General features: G+C 36.1%; 1 protein-coding gene across 1 annotated transcript in view; it reads right to left on the bottom strand.

The window, feature by feature from the left end:
* The window catches only part of LOC124171800, a 66,312-nt gene that overhangs the window by 37,537 nt on the left and 14,779 nt on the right, over window positions 1-13,996 (bottom strand). The window contains exon 3 of the mRNA XM_046551118.1: window positions 7,686-10,331. Coding sequence (XP_046407074.1) covers window positions 7,686-10,331 — 2,646 coding nt within the window. The remainder of the gene's footprint in view (window positions 1-7,685; window positions 10,332-13,996) is intronic.

Genomic DNA, 13,996 nt, shown 5'->3' on the forward strand with positions numbered 1-13,996 from the left:
ATAAAAAATTTTGAACGAATAAGGAGAAAAAGAAAGGCCTTCAAATCTCAATCATGTGGGAAGGCAAAGTGTCAAATCCGAAATTTTTAATAAGACTACATATTTTTGGATTATGAAGAGAGTGAGATGCTACACGGTATAAAAACCAATTTTTTTAAAACCCTCTTAGAGGCCATCCAAAATGTGGAGCGGGCAGGGTATATGAGAGCACCTCTTAAATCAGCTAGATGATAAACAAGAAATTGTGATGTAATAAATTCACACTAATGGTGATAATACTCATTTTGCTACCACTACATTCTGCAAGTTCTTGTTACTGAGTTGTACAAGAATAATATTAATTTTTTTACATATCTAGGAAATTATACAGCATATAATGAGCTAAAAACTCATTCAATTAAAAATTGCACTAATGCATGAAAATATTACTAATGGTAGTCCCAAATTATAAAATAAAAATGGAAATAGTGCAAAAGCAGTGCCATATAAGTCAACATAGAAATCATTCCCAAGACCAGTGTTTTGATGAAAGTGCTCAAAACTCAGATCCAAGCGAAATAAAAATTTGATTACTGTCATTGACAAAATAATTGCTCATAAATGTATTCTCTCAATTGATATCAGAACAAAACTAAATCGAGGAAAATCCTTTCAAAGTCTTCTTTGGTATAGTTTACAATATTGTGGAACAGATTTATTCAGACTTAATATAATATCACTAGAGGCCAATCGCCTCAATTTATAACTATGATTGGCATTCCGACAATGCATGACCATAAAGCTGGGGTTTAACTCAAATTTTGGTTGAGAATGGTTCATAATACATACCAGCAGAGGAGAGAGATCTACAGAAGATAACACTAATGGGAATGGTGAGGGGGTGAAAAAACAACACAAAAAAGTTTAACCCTTCATGTCTTATTTCAGAACTGTCTGATAGTACTCTACCACATTTTCACTAATAAACAGCACGAGTTCTGTTAAATCATGAAAAATGAAATTCAACAATTTGGGGTCTAAGGGATGAAAGTCAAAATAAAAAATATGGAATTGATAGAAAGAAAAGACACTCCAGACAGAAACTTGTCCACCCCTTCATAATTAACTTTGCTGATGGATGCACACACAACCACAACAATCACTACCACAAGTCTGATCTCTATCCTATTCTTTCTTACACTTAGCATTCTATGGATTTCCCATTTTCACAGCTGACACATATATTACCACTCTCTTATTATTTTTGAAGTGTTATCAATTTATGACAGTTTCAAATTCAAACCACAAATCACCAAATTATCATAATTAGTATCTTTCAATCCCAACTTCTGAGACACATAAGAACCATGACTCAGAGTGAAATTAGCCGGCCTAATAAGTTCCACAAGATTGCCAAGTAAACAAAATCACCGCAGTTAAAACAAAAAATATTACAAAATTTCAGGTCACCTGAAGTTCAGCATAAGCATCTTAGCATAAACAAGATTGATAAGAAATTTATCTAAAAAGTAAAGGGAACCAATTGAAAACTGTACTCCACCAGATACAGTAACTTAAAATGTCACAAAAAAAAAAAAAACTCAACAGCCACAAATGGAATTAAAGGGAAGACATAAATGATGAACAATTGCAGGAATTATAGCAGCATAAATTTAATTAGGCCACTATAGAAGTAGTAAGGAAGAGGAAATTTATGACAGTAAACTTGTGAAAGGAGGAAGAAATAAATATAAGGGAGTAGCCATACTAATTACAAAATCACACCCATTACACAGACATCAAAGCACAATCACCATAAACATGAGGCCAGTTAAGAGGATAATGGTACGACAGACAAACAGTTAACAAACATGACAAAGTGCAGCTCAGAAAAAAAATTGGGATAAATAATGACAAGAGATGAGCGTGAGCATGAGATGAGTATTTCCCATTTTGAGACCGTCCAAGACAGGAAATCAGAGAATGAATCAGGATAGAAAATATTTTCACCTCCGCAATAACTATTTCTCAGGTTTCATGTAAGAACACCACATGCCCCATTTTCCAAGAATTGACATAAGCAAGAATGAATTGAAAATGTTCTCTTCTAAGTAGGGATGTGCGAGTACTCGAAAAATTGAGTCGAGTAGTTGGTACTCAACTCGAGTGATTCGAGTAGCAATATGATACCTCCAGTGCAAAACCACTCAACAATCGCCCACCAAATCAAATCCACTCATCTAGTAGCACAGCAATGTGAACCTGCTCAGCTGGCAGTGTCCGGAGCATAAACGCTCACCTCCAAGCTTGGAGAATAGGAGATGAGCGTTTATGCTCCGGACACTGCTAGCTGAGCAGATTCGTTTTGTTGTGTTGCTCTGAGCGGATTTGACTCAGTGGGCCATTGTTGAGCATTTTTGCAGCGGAGGTATCGAATACGAATGTCAAGTTGAGTTGAGTCGTTTCCGTTACGGAGCTGTCAAGGCCAGTGAGTTCAGAAATATGCCGACAGGAGGCGCTATCATGAAAATCATGTGGGAATATCGCTTGTAAAGTAAATATATTGCTTTTTTCCTTGTCCTGGGAGTTTCAGCTTGCTCTATACATGCAGCAGTTAACCACTATAGTAGTCAACGTGGGCGCCAAATACCTATTTGTCAAATGCGGCGGCAGACCGTCTTCCAACCCTGGCGGTGTAATCGCAGTGGACCATAGCATGGTTTAATTATGTGTTACTTTTATACCCTACCATACTTTCTTTACTCAAACTCCGAGAGAAGACGTAAAAATTGCTTCTATTTCTACGGAGAAAATGTAACTTTTATGTTCTAGAGGACAATGCTGTCTTTCAGCCTTTTTGAGTTCTACGCATGTCCAACGACGATTTTAGTTTATTCCTTGTTGCGTTAAGTTTCCTTCTTGAACAAAAAAAAAAGGTTTACTATGCAGAAAACCTCATATGGTTGATTAAACAAATTAAGATAAAAAGAAAAAATATTTTGGTCTGTAAAGCTAAAGCTAAGTTCTATTGTACATCCGCTTCGCCCAGTTAAATTCCATGAAGATTCAAGATCCATAAAAATCGTTTATATAAATTTTATTTAAGTACCTAAGGTTCCCAAATCTTGCTACTTAGGAAAAAATTTTACTTGTCCAGCCACACAGGTTCTTTGCGCAAGACAATTTTCAGCAGGAAATAATACTGTAACATTGAGACATCAAAACCTGCTGCCATAGCGTGTAGAACAATTAGTTTTTCTGCATGAGACTTTGAAAGGATCAAATATTACATGATTCCTTCATGTATATAATCTTTATTGCAATTGTACAAATGCCATAACTGAGGGCTCTTTTAGCAGTTTGGATACACACATTAATTAAATTTCCGTCACATTACTAGAGGTAAATTCATTTTTAACTATTTAACACACATAAGTTTTCATTCATCTCCTAATTCTGACACAATTACCATCAAAGTTCCTCATTATTTTTCCATTTTAGATCACGCTAAGCATTCAGAGAAAATTCACAAGGGAATTTAAAAAATGAGAATATGTTGGAGCATGCATTGATGTACTGCCTAGTTTAGGAATTGCCATACTCGACTCGACTCAATACTCTCGAGTAGTTTTCAACTCGACTTGATACTCAACTTGAGATCAAAAAGTACTACTAGCACATCCCTTCTTCCAAGAGTTGTTCCCCTTCCCCTCCTCCCTTGACAAGTCTTCAAATTACATTCCATACTAAGATACCAAATTAAGATAAATACATGTGGTACACGTATCAGAAAAATACCCTACAAAAATACCTGAATGTACTTTAGCCATACTCTTGAAAAGATTCATCATGAAGGTTCAGCAGTGCTAACAAAAGGGGACTTGTGAGAACATTATTCTCAATGCCTTTGTAATATTATAAAAATGAAAGCTAGAATTCATATTCATAAGTTACAGACTCACCACATAGAACAAAAAGTATTTTGAATGCAAAATAGAACACTTAAGCTGCAACATGCGGACACTAAAAATGCTACTGTCTGAGAATAAAGACACTATAGAAACGATTACTTCCCCATCCCATGAATAATTAGACAATAAAAGGATGTGAATTATGAAAACCACAATACATTATTCTAATGGAAAATAGGATGAAAATAGTACATTCTTTCAAATTTTCCAAAAGATATAAGTACTACATTTTCACTGGAATCACTAACTTTCCTGGAACTTGGAGGTAAAGGCATTTATGCTTGCAACATTTACCCCGTTTCAGTCTGAGATAATTTTGAGCAGTTTGGTTGAATAGCATTCATCACTTAGGCATGCAAAAAAGGCATCACCTCATTTAGGGTCAAAATCTATTGACAAGAGTAGTACTTCAGAAAATACGTTTACCATCCCTAACCTAGGGGAAACCAATAAAGTCAGGAACCAAAACTTAGGGATCCCTCTCGCTCCTTGACAGAACACAGTATTATTCTGAAACCAACCAGTATACACAAAAAATAATCATGCAACAATTAAAATGGAATAGAAAATAAAGTGCCAGTCCCTATTAATACATCTAATATCATGCAATGAATTTCAATTTGATTAAATAAATTAGATCCCAATGACTTTGCCCTTGGATCCCAGATGACAAGCTGGTCCAGGTCTTATGGAATCCACTTTCAAATACTGACTTTATTTGGATACCTGCATAGTTGTTGGAAAAAGCTTCAATAAGCGTGTACCATCAGCTGCCACCTGAGATAAATAACTTAAATAGAGCATATGACAAGAACCAGTGTTTCTCCAAAGGACTCATGGAATAGAGTCAGAAATAAAATATGTATATCAAAATTATACTTTTAAAACCATGAGAATGAATCAAGGCTGATGAAAAATCATATAATTTCTGAGAAAGTGAATGATGATATACTTTCTTCAGTCCAAAAGACTAACAAAAATGCAATTAAAACCATTCACGACATCTTCTATTCTTGGAAGATGAAGCAACATCATTTGGAGTGCCTTCTATTTCATCCCGCAGTGAAGAAATAATATGTGAAGGACATCAGTAAACTGCATCACCAACACCTTCTGAAAAGCTTTTCAGTCTCAGCAGTATGGTTAAACCTCCAAAAAGACAAGATTTCGTTAGACAAGAACAATAAATGAGTTTTTTCCAAGTAAAAATACTTTTTCATAACACAGCATGAATCTTACTGACTCTAATTCCACTCCTACTACTCACTATCCATGGTAATAGTGCAGTTGAAGCTTAACATTTAATGCCAGTATACCATCAGCTAGCACAAACTTGTTCAGAAAAAAAGTTTTCATTTTCTACCACTTGATAGAATATCTAATAATGAAATAAACTTGCTAGCTTTGGGCTCTAAAACCAACTGATCTATTACTGCAGATAGGGCATTAAAAAGTGACCTCTTAGCTCAAGTTGAAATTAGATGAGCTGAAAGATGATGGAATGCAAGCAGGAGGATCACACCTTAGTTGACACCACTTGTGACAGTGAAGATAATACAGAGGAAATAGTGACCACCAAGATCTTCTAGGAAATCAAACTAACAACAATTGGCAAAGAAACCTTATCCTTTGAAAGAATACCCAAATAACAAGGGGATAGAGTCCTATAAACAATTACTGAATTGACCTCAAAAAAATAATGTGATGAATCAAAACTTAATCACATCCAATGAATGCACACATAGCTAAATAAGAAAGACTAAACCAACAGAAGAAAAAGACATTTCTTCCAGCAGGAAGATATTTAACCATATCTTAGACCATAACTATACTTTCACATTACACACACAATCATCATCATCAATTTTTCATCAAGCTTCAACTGGAACTCAGAGATCATGGTCTACTTTAATGCTGTTATATACAGAATGATTACCAGTCAGCCCCTGAAAATGATGAACTCAAACAACACTTCTAACACAAATGCTCAAGAGGTACCATGAAGATAAATGCCATTGATGTTAGAAGATTAATCTTCATGTGCCATGATGTTGCATAATACTAATTTGATGCAAAGCATGAAGGAAAAGACCCACCACCATTTAAGAGGATAGACATCAGTAAGGAAATAAATTCACACAGAGTTGATGGACAACCTGTACCATTAAGAAAATCAGAAATAAATCATCCAGTTCACTCTATTGAACATCAAGTGTGTGTTAACATGAACGCTGCATGTTGCAGTGGGATTAAAAATTACCATGAAGAATGCAAATGAAAAAAAAACTTCAGGGGCTAGAATAAAAAGGAAATTATGGCATTAAAAAAATTGCTAAATTGGATCATGAATAATGGGCCACCACACACTCAAAGTGAAGTTTTACTATGGTAGGTAGACCATCAGACTTTCATCATCATCATTTTCTTTCCAAACATCATTATTTTCATACCCGTGCAACGACTCGCTGGCCATCATAAATAAGATCCAAAAGGTAAAATTCAATTCTCCCCACGACTTCATATAAAAATTTGACCAAGCCATCCACCATAACGAACATGACTTCCCCTGAAATTTCACAAAACTGACTCACAATACTGGATTATCAACTCTGATTCATAATTGGAAGAGTGACAATAATGACACAAACTTTAAAGCCAGCGATTATGAATATCCTGATAAAATCAAAGGACTTACTTATTTCCAATGCTTGTATTAGAGTAAATAATTGATATCAGTACAATTTTGAAGATTTCAAAGTGGCTATCTTGAGGCACTTGCAGCAGAAAAAAATATTTGTACATGCGAATACCTATTCATAACTCTTAGCTTTATCCTTGAAAGGATTTCTTATGTATCAATTACCTCCAAATTATGATTGCCATTAATCATAAATAATGAAAACACCCAGATCAACACTCAAAACAACAGGATACTCAGTCAAAAAGAGAAGTAATCACATTATCATGTTGAGTGGCCACCAATATGAAGACTGGAAACCAACACAAAACGGAAATGTAGACAGATAAAAATTCTTAATGTGTAAGATGGAACTGGTAGCACTGCTTAAAATCCTAGGATCAGCATCCCAACCATAATTATTGCCATTCACTTATGCCATACTCCTTATTAACAAGGATAATTCAATCTTGGCTTAATCTGTTTTCACTAATGGCTTACTTTTAGCATCAAATAAGATTTTTCAATAAAATACACTATTGTGAAAAATGAGAACCTCATTGCAAATCCAAGAATTGATCCTAACCCAGTATCTAACAAAAAGCAGTAAGTAATATGGAAACTGAAAAAAATTGCTAACATCACAAATAATTATTCTTATCCAACTAAAAACACTGATATTTTGTTAAAAGGTAGGGACAAAAATTATGAGGGGGGAAACTTTTACTAATAACAGCCAATTTAAAGCCGAATTAAAATGAGCATAAGATTACAAATTAAAGACAACCTCAATTTACAGCTCTTTGTTTGGGTTCAAATTGTAAAAAAAATTGATGCATTATAAAAGAACATGCTGATAACTAAAAAAAAAATATTCATTAAAAATTCTCCTCTCAAACAAGGTCCTTCACTAGTGGCCTTCCAACAGAGTTCCCTAAATCACAAATATGTAGGTTCTGGATACCTTATATTTTTATCTTAATCTAGAGGAAAGTAGCCATTTGCCCACCAAGAACAAAATGGCACAAGGTTAGATAAAATAAGCAAATAATACTAACCTTAAAGTATTCCTCAGCCAACTCTGCCATCTGCTCCTTATTTAAAAAATCGATTTCTTCCTGGTACATATGAACAACACTGGCACCTCCATTAGGGTAGGTTTCAATATGAATGAAACGGCCATACTTCAAGTGCTCCAGGCCACTGGATGAAAAGCACAGAGGTTTTGGCAGAGGCAAATGTTTTGTCTCGGAGTGTGTTTTTGTTCCCGAGGAATTTGAAGGTAAGGAAACATACTTTTCCAATGTTTTGTCTCGACGGCACTGAACACCTATACTTGCACGCTTGATCTTGGAGCGTGCATAACATTTTGAACAGAAATACTTCTTCTCGGATGTTGATGAGCTTCTACACCTTTCTTTTCTGTCCGATGACTCCTTCCTATCCGCCCCACTTTTTTTGTCCTTCGATTTATAACCTGACGAATGACTCTCCTTACGAACTTCACTCGAGTCCACACACTTTTTCCCACTTCCAAGGCAATCATGTTTCATTCTATCCGAGATTGTATTAGAAAGTGTATCACTATTTCTTCTCAATGTAGCACTGGTATCAGATGCATTTCCAGACCCCTCCACTTTTGCAACATCTAATTCACAAGCATGTGAATCAGCCTTATGGTGTTTGATTGCGAGCCCTTTGTGATCAGTTTCTTCCAATTGAGTCAGCTCAACTCCCTCCATAGGGACTTCATTCTTTATCACAACACAATTATTTAGTTCCATAGGCAAGGCTGTTATCTCCGCAGAAGAACGTGCTAAAACTTTACTTTCAGCAAATTCTTTCGGAGCAGTAATCCCAATAGAAGAAATAGGTGGAGCTGTTCTTCCATCCATTGGCTCCTTGCCAAAAGACTGCTTTGAGAGGTCAAATTTTTCATTCGACATTGCCACTGGTGCAGGAGATACCACTAATGGTCTATCAATATTACTTAACCAAGGTGATTTTTTCTTTACACAATTTTCAGAAATGTGAGGAATTTTAGGATTTTCACGCACAGATGTTTCATCATTTGTTGATAAATTAACATTAATTTCGGTAGACAAGGCAACTTTTGATGGATCTATCATTTCAGCATCCACAGGTATTGCTTTCATATAGTTATTCTTCGGCAGACCAGTATTAGTACTGGAGGAATGAGCAGCACAACTCACTGCCTTCTTCTCTAATGGTTCCAAAGAAACCACTTGAGAAGATGACAATTTCTCCCCCGATAAATAAGTTCTTTCTTTCACAACTTCTTTTGATGAGTTTCTGAAACTCTCACTCCCAGAATTATTTTTTTGTTTTTCTGGCACAATGCCTTCTTCAGGTACTGATAAAGTCTGAACTAAGACGCGGCTTGAATCCTCCAATGTTTTTCCATTCACACCAGTAATTTCATCATTCAAACCAACAACTTCACTCACTAACTGTTTATTGTCATTCAATTCTGATGTATCTTCAGTTATCTCCTCCTTGATTAAACTTTCCCCTTTAACAATAATAACACTTTTGGTACAGTCACACAAATCATTAGGGAGGTCTTTACTTACACTTCCAGCAACCTTGAGCAGTCTACAACTCTCTAAGTGCAGTGGTGGCTTAGTTACAGAATTGGATGCTTCATCATGAAGACCATGAGATGGAGCATTATTATCTGTTTTAAAGGTATCTTCTGATTTGGATGGCTTGCCAAGGCTTGCAGATACCTTTGATTTATTGGAAACAGAGTCACAGTTACTTGATTCAGCTTTCGAATCAATCACAACAGAGGGCGAATAAGGAGATTCATCCATTAAAGGAGTGCCTGGGCTTTCAATGAACTGCTCTTCAGCCTTGACTTCCGGCTCCAAGGGGTATGACTTCTCCTGAGACACAACCTTCCCAGATGGACGACTACCTTGAACACTTGACATTTTACATGCAAGTTTTGCAAGTGATGAGTTCTCCTTTTCATAAGTTTTATGGCAGTTCTTTTGTACTTCTCTCACTGAAGAACACTTTGAAACGCACGTTACAGGAAAAGGATCACTGACTTTAACAACTTTATCATTTGCGGAAAAAAGTTCACAGCTGTTGATTCCAACAGGCGAATTTGACAAACTGTTCTTAGTATTAGCATCCAAATCTGAAGGCTTTTCGCTATCTGAATCATTACCAATAACGACTTCAATTTGTTCAAATAGAGTCACAGGATAAGTGCATCCTACTTCATTTAAAGAAGTGGATTGATTGTTCTCAGATGAGCCATTTTTTTCCTCCACCTCACACACTTCTTCAAAGGTTGAGTTGTCCTCACACATACTAATATTTGAGTTTGTGTCACCAACAACACTTGAATGTAACACACCACTGCTACTCGATAACAGAGGCCCTTTTCCATTATCACTCTTCATGACGGTATCACATAATATTTCCATACCACTGCACTTAGACAATTCTGGGCTTACAAGCTGTTCTCTGAGCATTGTCCTTTGCTCTAAGAAGGAACTGGACTCAGACAAAATTTCGTGGGAGCCCTCTAATGATGAACGTATCACTTGTCCAGAAGTATTAAGAACCGGCATTTTTAATTCTTCAACACGATCTGCTTCTTCCATAAAATCACAAGAAGTGGTAGCTTCGTTCGATGCATCCTTTAAAATATCTGGACCCAATGGCAACTGAAAAAATTAACTTACATGAGACCAAATAATCATCAGGTAATGTATTTGCAATTGAAACTTCCATCTGTATTTTAACATTGAATTATTGGGGTAAAATCTAATTTAAGTAATCTTCACTTAGTCCAAACAAAATTTACATAAATGGAAAGAGGTTGAGGATTTATTTAACATGGCAAATATCAATGAATAACAAGACCATTTATGATTACATGGAATTTATAATGGGGTTATTGACAATAAATTAGATCAACAGATAAGTAGAACCATAAAATCGCACAGGATCGCATTCCCGTAGCTGTCAAACAAAACCAGGTTTCAAGAACTACACGGGGCCATTACACGAGCATAAGCGTGAAAATAATTATTCTCAAATATCATCGCATAAACACCACGACTAGCGCGCATGTACATAAACAAGTACAAATACATAAATCCGGTCTCATTCAGAGCTGCCGTTCACGCCTAAACACGCGCGCAATCAAGCATCGCGTAAATAAGGATAAAAAAATCCGGAAGCCTAAACAGAGTGAATATGCAAAAGCTGCGAATTCTCAGTAACTTCGGTTTTAACTAATTCTCATTGGTAAATAATCAATAACATAAACATGGCGAGCGAGTAACCAAAAAAGTCTCGTAAGGAAATATGAGAGCGCTAATCTCCCGTGAAGACGGGAGTGCCGAATAATACTCTTTCTCCAAAATAATTGTCCTAACATGGTATTCTATCGTGAATAATAATCTGCATAATAAAGAAATAAATTTGCAGGACATATGACACTGATATCACTATGTGTTATAATCGTGAGAAGAAATGTTATAACCATCCATTTCTTTAGCTACAATCCATTTCCCGGTTGCTATCTATCCCCGCCTACTTTGTTACGGCCTACCGCTTCTTACAGTCGTTTTTTTTTCTTTTTCTTAACTCGATGCTATCGGAACTGACTCACTGAAACACTATCAAGACCGTCTCCCACGCGTTGATTGAAAACTCCCTTGATTACAGAGCCTAAGCTCTTGACAAATTACGCTTCGGTAGATAACTAAGAGCTAGTAGAAAAATCTTTGACGCCAAAAATTGAAATACTGTCACAGTCGCGTAACAGTCGTAACTGTAATATGAATGAAATCGACCGAGATTCTACTTCGTAACGGAGTTCGGCAGACGATATAGTAGCTAATGATAACTATATTATTATCCTATAAGAATGTCTCTTACCTCGGGGAGACAAATTGCTGTCTCTATAATATCAATCTTAAAACCAAGCATCTAAATGCGTTATCAACCTCGGACTCATCACAAATCACGATGTTTTTTTTCCTTAGGGAGCAGGTACAACACGACCAGAAAGTGAAAACCCATTCAGCATTGGATTCAAACGTAACTATCAACTGAACGAGCACTTCCGTCAGACAACGGCCAAGGCCTTCACCGGAGAAAGGCTTCTCATGTTATCGGCGCAGATAAAATGGTGTCTGCGATTTTCATGAGACCAGTGGGCCATACCCGGTCGGAAACGCCTGAACGCCACCGAACGAACATACGACAACCATTTCCTTGAGCTGTGAAAATGAACACCTTGAATACATCTTCCGCGCGGTGAATTTCAAGCATTTTATCTTCGCTGGAACATGTGTGTTATGTTAAACGTTAATTCACGAGAGAACCTCTAAAATAATTCTTCTTCATACATTTTACTCAACTTAATTACGGCGAACAATTTAATGGGATAAGTTCAGAATAATAGCGCTTCGGCATCTCTGGGTTCGTCCTTGATCCATAGAGGCTTATGTTTATTTAATTTACTACGTACTCTTATTTTTACCAGATCGTAGATTTTACGAGATATTCCATAAAAGTTAGCCCATTCTCAATCCAATGATTCCACAGCTAAACCGACTGGTAGAAAACAACCAAGCCCTCTTTCGCTCTTGTAATACGACAAAATATATTTTCTTTCTGCATATTATTTGTAGAATACCATATTATGGTTAAAGTATTAAGTTGCAAGCAGTGGGTCTTTGATAAAAAATGCGATTGAAATACAACACAAAACCGATCTTTAAAACTTATATATACATTGTGAATTTTCCAGGCATTTAAGTCATAGATAAAAAAGCACCCCAACGTCAATAAAGGGAAACAAACATAAACCTGTTTAAACAACCGTTTGAATAAACTGACAATTACATATAATTGGTGGGCGCGTTTAGAAAAAGTGAGAAGGGGTTCATCCACTCCACCATGGGACGTTATGACGCCAACTCCGGCGATGAAGCTTTAGTTTAAGCAGTAAAACAATAGAAGTGAGTGCATGGCTGAGATAAAAGACTTTTTCAGTTCTTATTTGAAACGTTTTTATTTTCCAAATACACCTCTCAAAATTATTCATGAGCTCTCTGAGATGCAAGTGCACTCCCTTACGCCACCTTTCCGGCGCCCGTGATATAAATGTATAAATTTCTTGGTTATAGATCACGTAAAAAATCCCGTAATTCAAACAGGATCAAAGCAAACACAAAAATAAAACAGTTCTTCAAATCCTTGTTGATACTTGCCACATTCCACAAAGTCACAAATGAAAATGCGATCGAATAATAGCTGTAACTAACTGTATATTAATGCATCAGTGAAGTACACTATAACAGATAAAATGTATGATTTTGATTTCAACATATTATACTTTCCGCTTTCGAGGGGTTTTTTCCACAATGGAAATACGTGACACCTGACGTAAACACCAAATTGAAAGGCAGTTTTCCTCCCTACGCTAATCATTTCCGAAGAAATAACATATTATAGGACAAATAATTTCTGGTCTGTCTATTTTCTAACTAATTACTTTTATTAAAAACTTTAGCTTCCATACTAAAAATGTCAGGATTTGGTACAGAATTTAAGAGGAAAAGTTAACGGAAGTTACCACAGTTCTACTGCATATTATGCACCGAAGGATTTTTTGGCGATACACCCATAGAATATTAGCCAATCCGCGTAATGTCCCTACTTCGTATTCGTCTTCCATAAATGGTCCACGGTTTCAGTAGCTAAAGGGCGTCTTAATTGGTTGAAACGCGTAGTATTAATACCAAAACTATGGATACGTGCTCTTGCTAAATCATGCTTCAATTATAGTTGACAAAGCATTCTCGAGCCCGTGTCTTTTATAGTGAATAACAGGTCATGGCGCTCCGTTTTCAGATCAATGTTTTTTTTTTAAGGTGATTTGGAAAAGGTATCGCACAACACTTCCGGCCGGCGAATCAACAAGAACTCTAACAGTGAAGTAGGAATAAAATTAGTGAACCAAAAAGATGAGTGACGATAAATATGTTTACGGTAAATACATTTACTACGATATTCTGGATAACAATACACAGCAAAAAGTTTTAAGAATCATAAGTACGGCGGAAACAGATTCCCGTACTTAATTCCGTAAGCGCAAGGAAATGCAATACACACGAAAGTAGAATTCACAGCCAAAAAATTATTCGCACAAGATATATAGAGTTTGGAGGACCTTTCAGAATTATTTTACTCAACAAAATTATCGTGAAAATAAATTACACTCGATTACCTGAAACGTGACACTCATCGTAATTCCAGCAAAGTAAATTAAAAATTAAATCAAAGATCAGATGCAGTCTCAATTACTTTACTT

This window comes from Ischnura elegans, chromosome X, assembly GCF_921293095.1.
Source record: "Ischnura elegans chromosome X, ioIscEleg1.1, whole genome shotgun sequence".
Classification (NCBI taxonomy): domain Eukaryota; kingdom Metazoa; phylum Arthropoda; class Insecta; order Odonata; family Coenagrionidae; genus Ischnura; species Ischnura elegans.